A 22314-nucleotide genomic window follows, 5' to 3' on the forward strand; every position below is an offset into this window, starting at 1 on the left:
TGGGAAAAACTGAGGGCAAGAGGAGAAGCGGGCAACAGAGGATGAAATGGTTGGATGACATCACTGTATTCAATGGACAAGAGCAAACTCAGGGAGATAGTAAAGGACAGAGAAGACTGGGGTGCTGCAGTTCATAGGGTCACAGGAGTCAGACACAACTTAGCCACTAAACAACAACAACAAAGAGGCACTAGTCAAGGCAAGTAGGCAAAAGAAACAAATAAACAAATGGGTTCCAAACTGGAAAGGAAGAAGGAAAAGTATTTGTACTGTGTTGACCAAAAAGTTTGTTTGGGTTTTTCTGTACAATGTTATGGAACACTCAAATGAACTTTTTGGCCAAACTAATAGATAACATATTTAGTACATTGAAAACCGTAGGGAATTCACTGAAAAATATAAGAACTTAGTTCAGAAATATTAGAAATGAGTTCAGAAAAGCTACGGGAAATAAGATCAAAATTTAAATAATGAATTCTATCTCTATACACTTGCAATGAACAACCGAAAAATGAAATTTAAAAAGTAATTCAATTTACAATAACACCAAAATGAAAAAATATGGACGTCCTTGGTGGTCCAGTCATTAAGAATCTGCTGGTCAATGCAGGGAACACGGGTTTCATCTCTCTGCTGGGAAATTCCCACATGCTTGGGAGTAACTAGGCCCATGAGCCCAATAATGAGCCTGTGCTCTAGATCCCTCGGGGCACAACTACCGAGCCCACAAGCAGAAACTACTCAAGCCCACGCGCCTAGAGCCTGTGCTCCACAACAAGAGAACTACCACAATGAAAAGCCCAGGCACTGCAGTGAGAGCAGCCCCCACTTGCCGCGGCCAGAGAAAGCTTGCACACAGCAATGAAGACCCAGCACAGCCAAAAACAAATTATTTTTTTAAATAAAATATATTTGGAAATACTTTCTTTTAACGTGAAAAACTTCTGAAAACTATAAAACACTGTTGAAAGAATTTAAAGATCTAAACAAATGAAAAAACATCCCACTTTTTCAGAGTCAGAAGACTTCACACAGTTAATATGGCCAGCAATACCCACATTGATCCTAATCAGAGTCCAAGCTGTATTTTTTGTAGAAATGTGCAAGCTGACTCCAAAATTCATGTGGAAAACACATGAAGGAGAACCAGAGAGTGATAGCTGAAGAGTATGGGGTTTCTTTTTGAAGTAATAAAAAGGTACCAAAATTGACACTGGTGGTGGCCACACATATTTGTGAATATAGGGAAAACCATGGAACTGTACCCTTTCAATGATTAAAAGTCTGGCAGACGAACTATACCTCAATAAAATTATTTTTTTGAAGCAGCATGAGAACAAAGGTTTAAAAAGTTAAAGCACAGTTTTAAAAGTACCAAAGAGTGGTAAAATTTGTGCTAAGTACATATTTTACTGTTCTGAGTCTTTTAAAATTTGAAAATACCCATATAGCAACAATTAACTATAACAGCAAAAACTGAGCGTGCTAGTCTTGCATTTTTCATAAGTAAACAACTGTCAAACAATTTTCAATAAAATGACAGTCAAATAAATACATATACAAAACCCCAAGAATAGTTACTTGTGTTATGTAAGGAGCTGCATGACATGGGGAACTATTAGGAGAGCTAACACATGGTGGATTTTCCAACAAGTCAGTCCAAACATATATAAAACTCTGAAGAGGCCACAAATAGCAAAACAAAACCAGAGACAGCAAGAAGCAAAAGTAATAATTTTGGAAATTATTTCAATGTACACAATATAGTATGGCAAGTGTAAGAAATCTTGGGAAAAGGATGATAAAAATTAAAATTTAAATGTTAAAAAAACAACATTAGGACATTGCATCAAATATACTTGTGTTAGTATACTATAAAAGGAAGAAAAAAACTGTAACTTCGGATATCACAAAGGTCATATGTGTGCATGCTAAGTCACTTCAGTCGTGTCCAACTCTTTGCAACCGTTTGGACTACAGCCCACCAGGGTTCTCTCTCCATGTGATTCTCCAGGCAAGAATACTGGAGTAGGTTGCCATGACCTCCTCCAGGGGTTCTCCTCAACCCAGGGATAGAACCCACATCTCTTATGTTCCCTGCATTTTCAGGCAGGTTCTTTACCAGTGGTGCCACCTGGGAACTGTACCTTTGGATATCACAAAGGCCAGAGCACAAGAAAATGAGGACAAATGTTCATCATTCAGGCCAGTCATAAAATTTTTCTTATTTTAAATTTCTGACATAAAGGATAATGGTGTATGTCTAATGAATAGTTTATTAAGAAATATTTCTTATGGAAGAAGGTTGTACTGTTTTTTTAAAAAAGCATTTGAAAGACAGTGTCCAATGTTCTGCATATCACATTAATCCTGGTATAATTAGCAAATGGACAATTAAAATGCTCTTACAAAAATCTGACAGTGTATTTTAATTTTTCAAAATTATATACAATACTTAAAATTCATAATACATAACATGTAATAAAAGTGATTAAAACAGTAAGAAAGCACATGAGTAGAAAAAAATTCTCCCACAAATAGTAATTTCTTAGTTTTCCTCCCCTGGCTGCCAGTTTTATATATTTTCTTCCAGAATTTCCAGTGTTATGTTTATTTATTTCTTGACTCTATTTTGATCCCCTGGTCTTTAATCTATTGTATCTAGATATACATAATAAAACTATATATTCTAGACTTCCCAGAATAATCCATATTTCTACTCACTTTATCAAAACAAATGGTACATAGGCCCTCATTTTCATAAAAGATGAAAATGCTTAGTTTTGAATAGTAATAGAGTTCCCAAGGAGAAGGCAATGGCACCCCACTCCAGTACTCTTGCCTGGAAACTCCCATGGACGGAGGAGCCTGGTAGGCTGTAGTCCATGGGGTCGCGAAGAGTCGGACACGACTGAGCGACTTCAATTTTACTTTTCACCTTCATGCACTGGAGAAGGAAATGGCAACCCACGCCAATGTTCTTGCCTGGAAAATCCCAGGGATGGGGGAGCCTGGTGGGCTGCCGTCTATGGGGTTGCACAGAGTCAGACATGACTGAAGCGACTTAGCAGCAGCAGCAGCAGAGTTCCCAAACTAGGAACCAGAATACATCTTCTGAAACCTGGTTCAAACAATATTTTTAGAATGAAAAGTCACTAGGTGCAGAAATAAAAACTATCGTACTTGTCAAAGTGTCAAAAAGTGTATGAGAATATAGGGAAATAACCAAGTTTTTCCTCATATAATATAAGCAGTGCAAAATTCTGACACACGATGAAACACTGAAAACATTTCCTTAGATAATTAACCATTATCATATACCTTTTTCTTTTCATCATACCAAAAAACACTATTTATTTTCTGGTCAGTAGATTTGAATCCTAAAATTATACTTAATAAATATAAATTGACAAATACTTTTTTTAATCATAGATAATTTATAGTAATAGAATATGTTAATATCAGCTCAAATAGTTTAAATTTCCTCATATGCAGGTGAAAAATGGTCCTCCAAAACGGAAGGGAATTTCATCAAGTCGTTTAGAAATAACATTGAAATAAAAAAGAGAGCAGACAAGACTTACTGTTGACCTCTGGGTTCCTTCAATATAGAAGTATTATAAAGGAAGAGGAAGTTAGCATTGATATAGTAAAGAAACTTTCACTTTAATATATCATTTTTTCAGAAAAAGGGAAAGTCTGCAAAATCTGAAAAAGTGATTTATCTTCAGGTGAATAAAATGAACAGCAATTGATCTTACACTCAGGGAGTGATATTTCTTCTACCACTTACAAATACATCTCTGTTAAGTATCACTAGAATAGGTTGGGTGCTCTCATCTTTTCAATAATTTATTAATATGTTTTAAGATTTAGGATGTACTCCAAAATTTTATACCAAATGACACTGTTGGTTGATTAACTTTCCCATTATTTGATCACTCTGTACATATGTAAAATGAATTTGACTTGGCATAGAAGCATATATCTGAGTAGAAACAAAGATTTTGAAAGAAGAGTGTCAGAGTAAGAAAGACTTCCACAAGAAAGTCACATTTAAGCTGAGATTCAAGAAATGGGCACACACAGGTCAAAAAAACCCAAAAAGAATGTTACAAGTAGGAAAGATTATAGATTTATATCAATGAGATGAGTGACCAAAGGTTTTAATTTACAACCTAGAATTCTTAAGAAATCATGAGTGTTCTCTAATTTAGTCTATGAAGTAGATCATTTAAAAATGAAATTATTTTATTTATATTTGCAACCTTGAAATTCTGTGAAAAGGTTTAAAACAGACAAGGAAACACTTGATAAAATTAAATTTCATACAATTAGTTTCATAGTCTTTTAAGCCCTAACTTAAAAAACACTTTAAATTACATACTATGGGATTACTCTGTAATGAAGAATCAGCTTACAAGATGTAAATGAATGTCAATAAATAAAACATACCGAGTAACCAAATACTAATTTCAGATTCACAAGAAATTGCAAAAAATAGTATAGAAGGCTCCTACATTACCTTCACCCAGTTTTCCCTAAAGATGATGTATTATATAACCATAGCTCATTTTCAAATCCAGGAACTTGACATTGGTACAATCCTAAACTACAGATCCAATTAAGATTTCACTAGGTTTCACACGCATTCTTGTTTGTGTATGTGTACAGTTTACAAAATCTTAATGGTGTACAGATTTGTACAACTACCACAATCAAGATATAGAACCGTTCCATCACCACCAAGACAGCTTTTTGTGAAGATTCTTTCTATTTACACTGTCTTTCACCTTCATCCCTAAACCTCTGACAACCATTTTAATATATTTCAAAACTACATATATTTTTAATTCCAAGGATATTATATAATTAGAATCACATAGAATATAACCATTTGCAACTGGCTTTTGACCTTCAGTGTGACCCCCCTTGAAATCCATGCAAATTGTTGTCTGACTGCTACTGCTACTACTAAGTCACTTTAGTCGTGTCCGACTCTGTGTGACCCCATAGACAGCAGCCCACCAGGCTCCCCCGTCCCTGGGATTCTCCAGGCAAGAACACTGGAGTGGGTTGCCATTTCCTTCTCCAAGGCATGAAAGTGAAAAGTGAAAGTGAAGTCCCTCAGTCATGTCTGACTCTTAGCGACCCTATGGACTGCAGCCTACCAGGCTTCTCCATCCATGGGATTTTCCAGGCAAGAGTACTGGAGTGGGGTGCCATTGCCTTCTCCGATTGTTGTCTGAAGCAATATTTTACTCTTTTTTAAAGCTGAGTAGTATTTCATCGTACAGATGTATCACAATTTAGCCATTCATTTGATAAAAGTTATTTGGATTGCTTCCAGTTTGGGGCAATAACAAAGTGCTATGAATACAGTGTAGGAAGCCTTTGCAGGAACTTAAGTTTCATTTCTCTATGACAAATGCTCAGGAATATGACTGCTGAGTCATGAAAATGTATGTTCAATTTTAAAAGAAATGTCAAGCTGTTTCCAGAGTGGCTGTGTCATTCTATATTCCCACCAGCAATGTATGAGAGAGCCAGTTCTTCTGTATTCTCATCAGGATTTGTTACTGTCATCACTTAAAAATGTTAGCTAATTAAAGATGTGCAATGCTTCACATGTTTTTAACTTGCACTCTTCTGATAGCTAAAGATAATGAAAATGTATTATACACTTATTTGCCATTTTAACAGATTTTAAGATGGAATAAACAATAATATTTCCAAGTGTGTAGTTAATAAGGTCTCTCACATAAGTAAATAGTATGACAAGGATAATTAAACAAAACTTAATGAAGCTTTATGAATAAAAAGTGGAGACAGACACTTAAGTACAGAAAGTGTAATCTAATTTATTTAGGAAATATCACTATAGGGATGATCTGATTGAAGTTATTTATTACGATAACCCAGAAAAGGGACTTAGAAGTCATAGAGCATGCATAGGACACAGATGCTATCAGTGTCCCTGCGTGTTCTTTGAACCTAACAGTTTACTCTGGCTCAAGGCTTCTAAATGCCACAAGCTTCCTCTCTGCCCCAGAGGGATCTTCTCCTGAACTGATGAAAGCTACTGTGCCCATGTGGGCACTAGGCAGGTGCACAGTCTTCTAAACCACACAACACAATCAGTAACAGGAAATATACTTGCATTTTCCGTGAGTTAATTCTGAAAATGATATCAACACTGCTGCTGCTGCTAAGTCGCTTCAGTCGTGTCCAACTCTGTGCGACCCCATAGATGGCAGCCCACCAGGCTCCCCCATCCCTGGGATTCTCCAGGCAAGAACACTGGAGTGGGTTGCCATTGCCTTCTCCAATGCATGAAAGTGAAAAGTGAAAGTGAAGTCGCTCCGTCGTGTCCGATCCTCAGCGACCCCATGGACTGCAGCCTTCCAGGCTCCTCCATCCATGGGATTTCCCAGGCAACAGTACTGGAGTGGGGTGCCATTGCCTTCTCCAATATCAACACTGATTATTCCTAAAGTTTCCCCACAGGATAAAGCCCCAGTATCCTATTGTGATAGTAGGCTTAATGACTTTTTATGAGCTGCTCTGTCTTCCCTGAATCACCTCCTGCCACCCTTTCGAGAGACACCTGCATGTCCCAAATTGGCATTTTAAAATTCTTGTCCTAGGTTCTGCTGCTAGGAGAACCTATAAAAATTAAACCACCTATGAAAACAAAAAAAGTCTCACTAAAAATAAAAATATTTTTCAAAAGTAGTGACAACTAGCAACATGTATAAGTTTTCCCTTTTCTATTTAATTTTTCTACTTACTACTATTAACTACAGTCACTATTACAAAATTCTCTTCAACTGTAAGTTAACAACACTTTGGATATTGAAAACAATTTCTAACATGTACATTAATCAAAATTCAATAGTGAAAATTTATAGATGTTTATGACTATAAATGGGCTTCCCCAATGGTTCAGCGGTTAAAAGAATCTGCCTGCAATGCAGGAGACGTGGGTTTGATCCCTAGGTTGGGAAGATGCCCTGGAGCCGGGCATGGAAGTCCACTCCAGTATTCTTGCCAGGAGAATCCCATGGACAAAGGAGTCTGGCGGGCTACAGTTCACAGGGTCACACAGAGCTGGACACGACCAAAGTGACTGAGCATGCCTGCACATGAATATAAATGGGAAACAATTTCAACCTGTGAAATGTAATAATTTCAACTTTTAGATTCAACTTAATATGATTATAGAGACCACAGAAAACAAATACATCAAGGGTTACTATAAAGCTACAGAAATCACCACAGCATATTGGAAACAGAGTAAGACATGTAGATCAATGGGACAGAACATACAGTACAGAAAAACAACCACAGAATTGATTTTGAAAAAAGTACAAAGGCAATTACAGTGATTTAAAAAGATTTCAGCAAAGGGTAATGGTTGGAACAAGTGGATACCTATATGCCAAAGTGAGGATTAAAAAGAAACATTGCTACCTATCTCATTCTACAAACACAAAAACTCAAATGGAATACAGACCTAAATGTAACAATTAAACAATGAAATTTCTAGAAGAAAATATAGAAGAATATCGTTCTGACCCTCAACTAGGGTCAAAAAATGAACATGATTTATTTTTTTTAAAAAAAGATCTGAATATTGCTCTAAAGAAGGTATACAGATAGTTAAAAAAAAAAAAAAAAGAATAATATGCTCAAAATCGTTAGGAAGTATAAATAAAACAATGAGAAACTACTTTACCCCTGTTACAGTGGATAAATAACAAAAGCCAACAATACCAAGTACTGGCAAGAATGTGAAGCCACTAAATCTCTTAATATACTGCTGGTGGGAATGTAAAATGATAACAGCCACTTTGACAGTTTCTTATGAAGCATGTGATCCAGCAATTCCACTTCTAGCGAAATGAAAACGTTTGCTAATAAAGAATATATACAGAAATGTTTATAGCAGTTTATCAGGAATCACCAAAACTGGAAACAATCTAAGTATTCCTCCATTAGGGATAGATATACAAGCTGCAGTACATCAACATGATGGAATATTACTCAGTCACAAAAGAAACAAACTACTCATACTCAACAAAAGGCATGATAATCTCTGATGTACTTGCGCCAACTAAAGCAAAGAAAATTCAACAGTTATGGACTAAATGCAGCCATGAAATTTAAAAACTCTTGTTCCTTGGAAGAAAAGCTATGACAAAGCTATACAGCATGTTAAAAAACAAACACATTACTTTGCCAACAAAGGTCCATCCAGTCAAAGGTATGGTTTTTCCAGTGGTCATGTATGAATGTAAGAGGTGGACCACAAAGAAGGTTGAGGGCCAAAAAATTGATGCTTTTGAACTGTGGAGTTGGAGAAGGCTTTTTAAAGTCCCTTGAACAGCAAGGAGATCAAACCAGTCAATCTTAAAGGAAATCAGCCCTGAATATTAATTGGAAGGACTGAGGCTAAAGCTGAAACTCCAATACTTTGGCCACCTGATTAGAAGAACTGACTCATTGGAAAAGACCCTGATGATGGCAAAGATTGAAGGCGGGAGGAGAAGGAGACAACAGAGGATGAGATGGTTGGACAGCATCACCAACTCGATGGACATGAGTTTGAGCAAGCTCCAGGAGTTGGTGAAGGACAGGGAAGCCTGGCATGCTACAGTCCATGGGGTCACAAAGAGTCAGACATGACTGAGCGACTGAACTGAACTGATGGACTAAATGATTCCATTTATATGCGTCAGGAACTCAAGTGAGTTGAAGAAAGATGGTCTGTCAGATATCAGCGTAGTTGATTAAGACAAGCCAGGAATTACCTGGTGATCCAGGTGATTAACAGGGCTTCCCTGGTGGCTCAGCAGTAAAGAATCTGCCTGCTAAGTAGGAGACACAAGTTTGATCCTGAGGTCAGGAACGTCCCCTGGAGACACAAATGGCAACCCACTCCAGTATTCTTGCCTAGGAAATCCCACGGACAAGGCCTGGCAGTTACAGTCCACGGGGTCAAAAAGATTCAGACACCACACAGCAACTGAGCATGCACGCACACCAGTGGTTTGGATTCTATCTTTCAAGGCTGAGAGCAAGGGTTTAATTCCTGGTTAGGGAACTAAGAACCCATAAGCTGTGCACCAAAAATTAAAAAAAGACAACAAATCAAACTGAAACTAATTAAGTCTTTCATCACTTACAGTGATACTACAAGAAAGAGACTACTTTGCAGCAACACGGATGGACCTAGAGATTGTCATACTGAGTGAAGTAAGTCAGAGAAAGACAAATACATGATACAGATTATATACAGAATATATATTTTCTGTATATATTTTGTTCTTCTTATAGAAGAACAAAAAAAGGTACAAATGAACTTATCTACAAAACAGAAATAGAGTTACAGATGTAGAAAATAAACTTATGGTTACCAGGGGGCAAAGGGGAGGAGGGATAAATTGGAGGATTAGGATTGACATATAAACACAAGTATATATAAAATAGATAACTAATAAGGACCTACTGAGAACTCTACTCAATACTATATAATGACCTACATGGGAATGGGAATAGATTCTAAAAAAGTGTGGATAAATGTATATGTGTAACATTCACTTTGCTTTACACCTGAAACAATATTGTAAACAATTACACTCTGATGAAAATTAAAGAAAAAAAAAAAGAGGTTAAATTGTAGAAAGTGTCAGCTCCCTACTGCTCCATATGTTCCCCCCAAAGACCAGTACACTGATCAAAGATCAGGTGAATCTTAACCAACGTGGGGGTTGCTTCACTTCCAAGATCAGATCAGATCAGTCGCTCAGTCGTGTCCGACTCTTTGCGACCCCATGAATCGCAGCACGCCAGTCCTCCTTGTCCATCACCAACTCCCGGAGTTCACTCAGACTCACGTCCATCGAGTCGGTGATGCCATCCAGCCATCTCATCCTCTGTCGTCCCCTTCTCCTTCTGCCCCCAATCCCTCCCAGCATCAGAGTCTTTTCCAATGAGTCAACTCTTCGCATGAGGTGGCCAAAGTACTGGAGTTTCAGCTTTAGCATCAGTCCTTCCAAAGAAATCCCAAGGCTGATCTCCTTCCGAATGGACTGGTTGGATCTCCTTGCAGTCCAAGGGACTCTCAAGAGTCTTCTCCAACACCACAGTTCAAAAGCATCAATTCTTCGGCGCTCAGCCTTCTTCACAGTCCAACTCTCACATCCATACATGACCACAGGAAAAACCATAGCCTTGACTAGACGGACCTTTGCTGGAAAAGTAATGTCTCTGCTTTTGAATATGCTATCTAGGTTGGTCATAACTTTCCTTCCAAGGAGAGTCTGCAAAAAAAGGCTCCAGTAGTTTTAAGACCTTGGGTCTGGAATAAGATGGAAGGAGGGCCAGGTGTAGAAAAGTATTGAGTACTAAGTCACAGAACAGAAAGGTGTCTTCAAAATTCTTTAACTTCCCTAATAAGAAGGTCTTCACATAGAAATATAAGCCAGGTCTCAATGAAAGCCCCAGTCAAGTTTCCAAACGAAGGTACTTGGCCTAGGAATACTGACATGTGTAAGAATGAGCATGGTTGGCCATGTGGGACGAGTCCTTGACTGCAACTCCCTTCAGAGACAGTTGATTGGCTTTGTACCAAGTGAGGAGTAGGGAGGGCAGCTTTCCCATTTAAAGCCCACCATATAAAACCTTTGTCGATCTCTATGACACCTTGAAAAATCACACATGGGTTTTCAGCCAGGAGCTGGATCTCTCAATATGAAACACTGTAAAAGGTTAAACTATAAAAACAGAAAACTATGAGATATGGGATTTGATTTTATCATGTTTTAAAAGCTAATTAGAAAAAAAAAAAAGTCTGGTACTAATTCATTGACAGAAGACATGAGACTCCTGAGTCAAAGGGAAAGACTTTATTTTACTCAAGGCAAGGCATTCAAATATAGGCATATTTGCACTATTTCCCCTTGCTCCAAGTCCTATGGAGGTAATAGGATATGGTTCAGAGAGATGCTATATATGCTCTGGGTTTCCACTGGCAGGTGAGGAACATAAAGCTTGGGGACTCTACCAATTTTATAGCAAACAGTAACTAAGTCTGCTCTTTGTCTGGCAAGAGACAGTTACCTCATGTCTTAAGTCCACCAGCTGTATAAATAATACTGAGAAATGTCCCAGGAAAGAGAGCAATCAGAGCCTTATGGTCTTGGCACACCAGCCAAGGAGGTCTATATCTGCCAACAAAAACAGAGCACTGATTGCTAGGAGCTGAGGTGGGGAAAAGGTTGACTACAATAGAGCAAAGGGGACATTTGGGGTAGGTGAACTAAAATATATCTTGTACCCTGGTACTGGCTACATGACTGTGTGCATATGTCAGAACTGACACAACCGTACATTAAAAAGTCAATTTTATTGCATGTACTTTACACCTAATTTTTACACCTAAAATTTTACTTGTTACACCTAAAATTTTCTAATGGTTAAAAATATTAAGGGAAAAGAAAAGGTAAATCTTTTTTTTTTTTTTTAAAAAGGAAAGATATCTAGCACCTTGTGGTAACATCCCCAATGTCCTTCTCTCCATATGTCTTCTTTCCATTGTCAACTACTTAACAACGTTTCCAGCATTCATTTAATTAATTAAAACTTTTAGATATATTTAAATCACCTCCTCAGACATATTAAATCAGAACTCATAGTTTCTAAATCTCTTGTTGGCTTTTACAATAATTTGAGAAAGAAACGAGCTTAAATGTGTAAAATAAATTAAAAACAAATATAGTTCACTGCTGTCCTTCAGCTTTGTAAATTAAGATACCCAAAATACAATAACATTTAGCAACCTTCCCTTCACCCTCCCTACCACCAATATTAACTGACAAATGGAATAAATTTTCAAAATCATTACACTGCCATTGTTCATGTTTTTCTTATTGACCAGTGATCTAAACATTCATTTTAGTTAAGGAGGTTTTTAATAGAATGTAACATCTGTTTTATGTTACATGCGAGACAGCAGAGTTCTTCCTCTCTGACTGGATTATTAATGCTCATGCCTTCTATGGAGTTATTCTCTTCATCTGCATCCCCACACTAGCTCTCTAAAGTGCAACATGCCCCCTGATGTAATACATTTTCCTGCTAACTGTATAATACTGTAGATACCATAACTTTAATGCGACATGCTGGTATTTCTTTTTTAAACCACAAATGCATTTCTTATTCTCAATCACAAATTTAAATTTCCTGTATATTCCCAGCCCACCAGCCATTTTTTGTTTAAAATTGCTGAATAAAAATAGATGAATTCAATTTTTTGACTTGTCATCTCATTTTTTATAGACCTCTCTCCAACTCTGAGAATGGAAAAGTAAAAAGACATTTCTTTTTATCCTTTTATTATTAAATCAACTTAAGCTTAAAACACTGCAAACTGCTACTCCGGAGAGTGACGTAAGTCCAGAACACATGTAAAATTATTTAATATAATGTTTGCATTAAATCCAAGACAAGTATCTTTAATAAAGGCATTCTCATCTCTATAATTATTTTAACATGAATATATTTTTGCTTTTATTTCAAAAGCCCTCAAATTTGACATACATTCCTCATCTTATTTCTGAGGTTTACACCAAGATTTGAGACCATCCTAACATTTCACTGATTAAAATGAAAATAAAATATGCCAAATGGAGTTACTGTATTTCTATGACCTTCAGTTTTTCTTGTACAGTATTTTGTTCTTTATGAATGAAATTCTGACAAAGTTGAGACAAACCACATAACTACTAATGATTCTCAATTAGTTCTTTAGTTCATTTCCCTTGCCTAATTCTAAGAAAACTACATGTGGTTTAAACCACTGGTATTTCTTGCTTTCTGCCAATACACAAACCTTCCTTTTTTGTGTGTTGAAAACACTTCCATGAATAATTATAATAGTCTCCAAAGAGACCAGATGGTAATAAACTCTAGAGCAGATTTGGAAACTAACCATAAATTTACCTTTTCATAGTCTCACCATCATAATATAGCTCTTTGTGCTAACCACTAAAAGAAAAATACTGGTGATAGAAACAATATGAGTATATTTTAAACTTAAATAAAAAGATACACAGTAATGTTAAGATCATTCAAAACTACATATACCTCTCATTTTATATTGCTATCATAAACAATTTTTAAGAGAGCATCAGCTTAATAGAGTATGGCATTAATAATCCCATTATATAGCATTTTTTTACATTAGCAAATTATTATTAAAGTAAAATTCAAGAAATATGATCCAGCTAAAGGCAACAAATGATTTCAAAGTTAAAGAAATAGAAATATAGGCTAATGTTACATAGAATTACCACTGATTTTTATTCCATTATTCTTCTGGGAAATTAAATTATTCTGGCCTGGCTACTTTGATTGAAGTAAAATTACTTAAATAATCATTTATCAATGTATTTAGAGTATCATATTTCTGAGAAATAAAAATCAAGTATGGTTTTCAAAACTAGAAGCATGATTTAAAACTTGGAAAACACATCAATAAGATTGAAATTTAGGCATTTCCCTGCATCTGTAAAGAACAAAAATTAGCCCATGAATAGCTTATTTTTGTACTTCTTGATGTAAGCAACAATAGTAAATTATAATAATAGTAGTATTTTCTGTACGCATTGTAATATTCCTATCTGTAATGTCTCTGATATTAAATTATTCTTATAGCTCAAAGTAATGAATATATAAAGTCACACAACAATGGGAGTAGAGAGAAAACAAAGAGAAATAAAAATAAGGGCAGAAAAAAAGAATGTTTAAATAAAAACAGGAAATATCAAAGAATATTGGTGGCAAAGAGATTGCAGAAAACAAAAATAAAGACCAATGTCTGTCCAAAAGCTGTATTATCTTTTAGTTTGCTATTGTAAATGAGGTTTAGTTTATAGCATTGTTTATATAAGCACCTCAACATTTTACTTTTAAATGCAGCTAATGTATTAGTTCTTTGTTGACAACAGTATTTACTTCATTCTATTGAGGTTTTACACAAAAGACACAATAAACGTGCGTGTGTGCTTAGTCGCTCAGTCGTGTCTGACTCTCTAACGCCATGGACTGTAGTCCGCCAGGCTCCTCGGTCATCATTCTCCAAGTAAGGATACTGGAATGCGTAGCCATTCCCTTCTCCAGGGGATATTCCTGACCCAGGGATGGAACCCATGACTTCTGCACTGCATGTGGATTCTTAAGAGTCTGAGCCACCAGGGAATTCCCTCAACAAAAGTAGTGCTAAATTATTTTTCCATTTTATCTACAAAATATGATACTGTCATTAGAAATAAAAGAGGCAGACTGTACTAAGGAAACATATACCTGTTTTCTTTAATGGAAGTTGTTTCAGCATCTCCAGAGAAGATCCTATTTTTCCTTTGTTTTATTACTATGGGTCCAAATTATAGATTTTGTCACAATGAACCATCCTTGCATTCCCAGAATTAATCCTATTTCTCAGTTTGGTCACTGACAATTATTAACATGGTACTAAATTTAAACTGAAATTTACTTCCAAATATTGTACTTGAGGCTTTTCTTCACAATAGTCATAAATAGTATTAATCTACACTTTTAGTTTTATGTCTGCTTCTTTCTTTTTCTTTCTGCTTTCCTTGTTGGGTTATGGTATCAATGTGAGACAGGCTTGAAAGAAAAGAATCTATAAGGTTTTTTCGCCTACACTGCTCAATGGTTTATCTTCAAATAATCTACTCTTCACAAGTCTGGTATATTGTCTAAGCAAAATTATCTGGGATTTTCACACTTGTGGAGAGAAAGCTTGTTGATAATCTGTATTTCTCATATGAGCATTATACCACTCAGATTTTTTTCTTTTTAGAATGAGTTTTGGTGATTTATTTCTCTCAGAAAATAGTTTACTCCATCCAAGTAATTCATGTCATCCAGAGAAATGGAAATGTAAACTTTCAATGAGATCTTCTTTTTATATAGCATATTGATAAAGAAGATCCCAATTATACTCTGAATGGTAAGGATGTACTAAAACAAACATGTTCATTCAGTTCTGATGGAAATAAAAATTGGTAAAATGTTTATGTGGACAAATTTGCTTATTTGCATAAAAATTTACCATGTCTATACTCTTTCAGTCAGCAATTCTATTTCTAAAACTAAATTATAAAGACATACAAATGGAAAACAACATGTATATTAAGGCACTCCTAAAGCATCTCTATAAACCATTTAAATGTCAAGAAGTAGTAATTAATCAAATTATAATACTATCACAGAATGGACCATTATAGCCATTAAAAAGAACCAGCCAGATTTATTTCATACTGATATGGAACGATCTCCAAGATATACTATTAAGAAAAAAATTGAAAATACAAAACTGTATATATAGTATAACACATGAAGAAAATACACATTGACAGATATGCACATAGTTGTAAAAGAATAACATATTTCTAGAAGGATACAAGAAATCTGTTATAGGAATCACATCTAATTAAATGAGCTGGGTGAGCAGAGTATGGGAACAGGAAGAAAACCTACTTTTCACTACATAGTCTTGTACATGTAAAAATTTGGACTCGGTGACTCTTGGTTATCTGTTGCTACCAAACACAGTGGCTTAAAATAAGAAACATAACCTTATGAAGTTTTTAATGGGTCAGGAATTTGGGAGTAGCTTAACAGAGGAGTTGTGGCTCAGAGTATCTCATTAGGTTATGGTGACTGGGGCTGGCTCCTGCACATGGCTAGCATGTTGGTGCTCCTTGGTGGTGGAAACTTTAGTTCCTTCCCATGTGGACCTCTCCACTGACTGATTAAGTATCCTCATGACATACCAGTTGACTTTATTACTATGGGCATCCAAAAGAAAATAATGTGGAAGCAATAATACCTTTAAGGGCCTAGCCTCAGAAATAGCACATCATCAATGCCATACATTCTATTTGTTAGAAACTAGTTACTAAGTTTGGCCCATATTTAGGAACAGGGAAATTAGACCCCACCTTTTAAATATAAGAATGTCAAAGAACTTGAGAGCGATACTTTTAAAAAGCCGAAACATACATATTGCATTTTGGGAAATACAAATAGAAGATTAGAAAATTAAATAAAAAGATGCCTATAACTGTGTAAGACAAGTTTTCTTTTTTGGCCCTGTCTTATGGCTTTGTGGGATCTTAGTTCACTGCTGCTGCTAAGTCGCTTCAGTCGTGTCTGACTCTGTGTGACCCCATAGACGGCAGCCCACTAGGCTCCTCTGTCCCTGGGATTCTCCAGGCAAGAACACTGGAGTGGGTTGCCACTCCCTTCTCCAGTGCATGAAAGTGAAAAGTGAAAGTGAAGTCGCTCAGCCGTGTCCCACTCTTAGCAACCCCATGGACTGCAGCCCACCAGGCTCCTCTGTCCATGGGAGTTTCCAGGCAAGAGTACTGGAGTGGGCTGCCATCGCCTTCTCCCTTAGTTCACTGACTAACCTGGGCCCTCAGCAGTGAAAGCACGAAGTCCGAACCACCAGACTGCCAGGGAATTTCTGACAAACTTTTATCATTTACCTAAAGAATGACAGAGAGAACTGGAATTTAATTTTTATGAGATAACAACACATATCTCAATCTTTACATTTGTATCTAAAATAAGAAACAGCAATTGAATGTATAACTAAAGGACTATTTTGAAAATGGCTCTGAACAGTGCCAATATGTCAGTGTGTACCACTTATTCATACAAATATGTTATGAAAACACTGAAAAATTAAATCACATAATCTTTAATGATGATACTGAAGTTTAAGAACATCTGTGAAATGATTTTATGTGCCAGCACCTTATTGAGTAGTACATACTCTTCTTATATTTTACATTTCACCCTCACAAAGCCAAGTGTACAGTGTGCTTTTACAGTGGACAAATGAGCCAACAGAGGCACAGGAAAGAGTGAAATTCAGTCAGTTGCGTCTGACTCTTTGCGACTCTATGGACTGTAGCCCGCCAGGCTCCTCACTTCACGGAATTCACCAGGCAAGAACACTGAAGTGGGTTGCTATTTCCTTTTCCTGGGAATTTCCCCAACCCAGGGATTGCGCCCAGGTCTCCTGAATTGCAGGCAGATTTTTTACTGTTTGACCACAGGGAAACCCTAGTGGTCCATAAATATTCTTTACCATTTGAGCCCAGCAGGAAGCCTTGTTTGGATGACTTGCCCAACGTCATCCAAACAAGTTTGTCATGTCATCTAAATATATATATGGTTACCAGAACTAAGCACCATATTCAAGAAATACACTGTTCGTAGTCCATTTTCCTTCATTTTCAATATTCTTTTTACATTACTCTCCCTAACATTGTGTTTTGGTCATTCTATAAACCTACATGACACAAACTGAATTTCCCTTAAAAACAAAGCAAACGTTTTCTTCTCCAAGTTCTCCAATTGTAAGAACTATATAAACACACACACCGACTCACATACAACTGGAAAGAAAAAAAAAATTGTCATTTTTTTTCTTTTCTTTACATTTCAATTTTCTAACATGAGTTCTAAGTTTAACAAAGCCATTTGAAAAAATGTTAAGGAGCCCTTAAGGGGGTGAGGATAAAGCATCAACCTGCTACAGCTTCCTATATGAAAGGTGTAATTATACACAGAAGAGCCCAATGGCTGAGCTTGCTACTCCACTTACTACATAGTCAATGCAAAAGTATGAGCCCTCTCAAGTCAGCTATGTACATGTCCCAAGCCATGTACTTGCAGTCACTGCTGCTATAAAATTAAACCTCAACCCTTAGGTGCTTAAAGGAGATGGCTAAAAATTGATAGTTTCTGCTTTTAAAATAACTGCAACACTAACTACATTATTAGTGACTATGATCTTTCACATTTAGTGTAATCTTCCACAGGGTAGGATTAAATCTGTAAGTTTAGGGAAGGAAAAATGAACGATTTTAAATAATTTAAAGTTGTATTCTATATACTTAGAGGTTTAAAATCTTTCACCATTTAAGATAAATGATATATTTATGTAAATGCTTCACATTTACATAGTAGCAAAGTAGTAATAAAAAGTAGTTTAGTTCCCCAGTATTTTTAGATAACTCTTAGGGTTCAAAGATTACTTTCAAATGTGAATTGCATTAGTGTACCCAATGAACATTTCATTCAATTTTTAACACAAGAGAAAGTGATGACTTTACATAAAGTGCGAATACCTAGTGCTCCATAAGTAGGAAAACTTACTTTTCTGAACTTAACTGAAAATAACCTGATCTATACAAGGAACTATTATTTAATTGCTCATATTTGCATAAACTGTATGCCATATTCATAAAGCATAATACTTGGTATTGCTTTCATAAAATCAAACCTAAGCTCATTTTGTCAGATCGCAAATTTTTTAATTATAAAAATGTTATTTTTCTGTTACATATTGTTAAATCACTTCTAAATACACAAAGATTAAACAGCAAAGCTCATCAATTGAACTATACACCACCTGCAATCAAACTGCCACTCTTACCAAGAACAGAGCTTCTCAATGGTCAGCTAACTTCCAACCAACCATCCAATCTTCTTCCTGCTTATTTGAAAGCTGCTAATTTTCATGCAGAGACTTTATGAAAAGTTGGAAATTATAGCTCATGATAGAATGGACAGCAATTACTACCAAGTAAGATCTATGAAAATGAGTTCAAGGATTGTATCACTGCATACTGGATTCTAAATGCTTTACATGGGAGGGATTCAGGTAGGAGAATAGAATGAAATAGGGTTCCTTAGGTCAATTCTTCATTTATCTCACCAACCCCTGTGTATACATGCATACATATTTATCTTTACGGCCAACCATACAAGTGTCTAATTTTAAAAAGAGAAAATATTCCTTATCTTATTTACCTTGCACTTATTTCAAATTCCATTAACAAAAAACTCAGGCCTTTCATTTCTTAATAATATATTGTTGCTGTTGTTTAGTTGCAAAGTCATGGTCAACTCTTTTGCGACCCCATAGACTGCACCCTGCCAGGCTTCTCTAACAATGAGATTTCCCAGGCAAGAATAGTGGAGTGGGTTGCCATTTCCTTCTCTAGGGGATCTTGCAGACCCAGGGATTGAACCCATGTCTCCTGCTTGGCAGGCAGATTCTTATCACTGAACCACCTGGGAAGCCCAATATAAATATTAAACAGATACATAATCAAATAATTTTATAAATCAATGTTAATACAATGTCCTGAAAATGTCAAAGAAGGAATGAGTATCTTGACTGGTACAGGAATAAAATTAGAAAATAGGAAGTTATTGGCTCTTAATGGATGGCAACAATGCCTCTGAGGGGGAAAACAAAAGAAACAAGTGGGGAGTGGGGAGTTCAGAGTGTGTCGTCACCTAAAAAGCAGCAATGCACAAGGTAGGTCCTAGGAAACAAACAGTTTAGTTCACTCTTTTTTATGTTTTAGCTGTGCCACTCAGCTTGCAGAATCTTAGTTGCCCAATCAAGGACTGAACCCAGGCCCCAGAAGTGAAAGTACCAAGACCTAACAACTGGACAGCCAGGGAATTCACTTAGCTCACTTTCTTACAGTAAAGATGAGTATCAAGCAAATAAACAGAACCTGGAAAGTACTATCACAGATTCTCAATTTAACAATTCATTATTATACACTGTAAAGTTGACAGTGAACTACAATACACAGACTATATATGAAGAATGAAGAACAATTTCCTAAGATTTAATATGAACTCTAAAGATTTTAACAGATGATTCATTTACAAATTCAAAAATTTTATCAATAAGCTATTATATTCAAAAGCCTATTCATATAGTACTGTTAAAATAAAAACACTGTCTTAAGAATTTTCTTTTACACACTCTGAATTTCTTCTGGTGGAAATAAGAACATTTTGCAATTATACTCAACTAAGACTTTTAAAAACTTCTTTTCCTACACTTAACTTTGGATATTATCAGCTAAACTGAGGGCTTAAAGGGGAACCCTAAATGAGCATGTCTTAGAAATGCTTTAAAATTCCTTATTTACATAGCATAAAATGTGTTAAGCAAAATTCAGACCTTTGATTTAACTCTCAGAAGTTAGCTTATTTGCCCACTAACATAAGTAAAAATCATGACATTATTTTATTAGGTATGGTGAATATCTTATGGTATCATGTATTCAAAAAGACTATAAACATCCTGAATACCAACTTAGATAAGGGTATTTTAGGGTCCCACATTTTACTCTATCATATCTATTATTAATGTGATAAATCACCATCACATTACATCTGTGAGTCCTTCAAATCAAAAATAGTTACGTAAAAGCTAAGCTTGTTTTTTTTTTTTAATTTATTTACTAGTTTTATTTGGCTTTGCCAGGTCTTAGTTGGAGCAGATGGAATCTAGTTCCCCAACCAAGGATTGAACTTGAACCCTTTGCATAGCCACTGGACCACCAGGGAAGTCCCAAAGCTAAGCTTTTTGATCACTTACTACGCATCAGGCACCTTGCTAGGTAATTTATGCCTATTATTACATTTAATTTTCTTAATAAACTATAAAGTTATGATGTTTTGAGTTATCATATCATTTCACTTGTGAAGAAACTAATGCTCAAAGAGTTGAAGGCCACTCAATATGAAAGTGAATAACCAGGTCTAAAATAAAGATCTTTGCCTCTGAAGATTATACTATTATAAACTTTATTTATATTGCAGTCAAAACATTTCAATGCATGACATTAAAAGAAAAAAATTAATAATTAGATTAAAATAAATATTTATGCTTGTAAAGATGCTACGTTTTCAGCCTGTCCAAAAAAAAAACAAACTAAATAAAATTAGCACAAACCAGAGAATCGAGCACTAAAGAAAAATAAGTTTTCTCATATAGGGTTATGTCTCTTAATCACTTCCATCACTCAAAGTTTGTTCACTGAAGTCTTTTAAGTCACACAGATTGCTGGAGATACTAAGGACACAGAGCAAGGAATAAAACAAAGTGCCTGCCCTCATAATGCTTATATTTTAAAGAATACACAATAGTAACAGAAGAAAAATATTACAATAATAAATTGTAGTAACAGGCTAAAAAGGAAAAATAATTATGCTATCAACTCAACAATTATTCTTTTCTAATATTTATTTACTTACTTTATCTTTGGCTGTGCTGGGCCTTCGTTGCTACCAATGGACTTTCTTTAGTTGTGGTGAGAAAGGGTTACTCTCTACTTGCAGTGTGTGGGCTTCTCACTGCGGTGGCTTCTTTTGTGGCTCCAGGGTACAGGCTCAGTAGCTGTGGCACACAGGCTTAGCTGACCAGCCTCATATGGAATCTTCCTAGACCAGGGATCCAACTCATTGGATCCAACTCATTGGATTCCCTGCATTGGCAGGTGGATTCTTTACCACCAAAGAACTTGTCAACAGCTCTTCTTAATAAAATTTGTGAAAATATAAAGATTAGAATTATTCTTCCCTAACATTAATTATAGGCTTCGCAGGTGGCTCAGTGGTAAAGAATCCATCCGTCAAGCAGGAGACGCGGGTTGAATCCCTGGGTTGAGAAGATAGCCCGGAGCAGGAAGTGGCAACCCCCTCCACTGTTCTTGCCTGGGAAATCACATGGACAAAGCTAATCCCAAGGTGGGCTACAGTTCATGGATTTGCAGAGTAGGACAAGACTAAATAGCAGCAGCAACATGAAGTACACATCATATTATCACCTTTTCAGGAGTTTATAATTATATATTATATATAGCAATAATTATTATCTATAAAAATAAAAAATTAAAATCAATAGAGATGAAAACTGAAATGTCACCCCATCATCGTCGTATTTATAGACTTATTCCCTGGACCACATGTATCTCCAGTCCTGAATTCTCCTTAAAATAAACTGCAACATCTTACCTGTACACTAATTAACAATGAGTTAAATAAAATTGTTGGCATGTGTTTATTTTATATCTGAGAGTCATGATTTTCCCTTCTAAGAATGTTAGCCTGTAAGAGTACTACGATTATTCCCATTTTACAGAAAAGGAAACCGAAACTTGAAAAGGTCAGGTAACTAGTCCAAGTTTACACTTCTCCAGCTTTCTTTACTGCACAAAACATCACTAAGCCCCCCACCACTACGCAATATTAAGCTAAAAACTTACTATCTTGTTTTTCACTTTTACAAAATACCTTATCACCAAAAGTACCAAAGAAAACAGAAATACTCTAGAAAAGCTTGTCTTAAAATACACGGCAGTTGACAGTACCACTGTACCATTTAATCGGCAAAGA

The 22314-nt window shown here is 35.9% G+C and overlaps 1 protein-coding gene across 12 annotated transcripts in view; it reads right to left on the minus strand.

Moving 5' to 3' along the window:
* Positions 1–22314, minus strand: part of ADK (adenosine kinase) — a 549097-nt gene that overhangs the window by 336149 nt on the left and 190634 nt on the right. For 5 of the 12 annotated variants that reach the window (XM_086381942.1, XM_086381944.1, XM_086381940.1 and 2 more), the window contains one exon: positions 16503–16580. The exons of the other annotated variants lie outside the window; for them this stretch is intronic. In XM_086381942.1, the coding sequence (XP_086238068.1) occupies positions 16503–16580 (78 nt within the window). The remainder of the gene's footprint in view (positions 1–16502; positions 16581–22314) is intronic. 12 annotated transcript variants of the gene reach the window in all.

Source organism: Bos grunniens, chromosome 28 (assembly GCF_055505025.1).
Source record: "Bos grunniens cultivar Pamir isolate PY7600 chromosome 28, Bosgru_T2T1.0, whole genome shotgun sequence".
NCBI classification, from domain to species: Eukaryota; Metazoa; Chordata; class Mammalia; order Artiodactyla; family Bovidae; genus Bos; species Bos grunniens.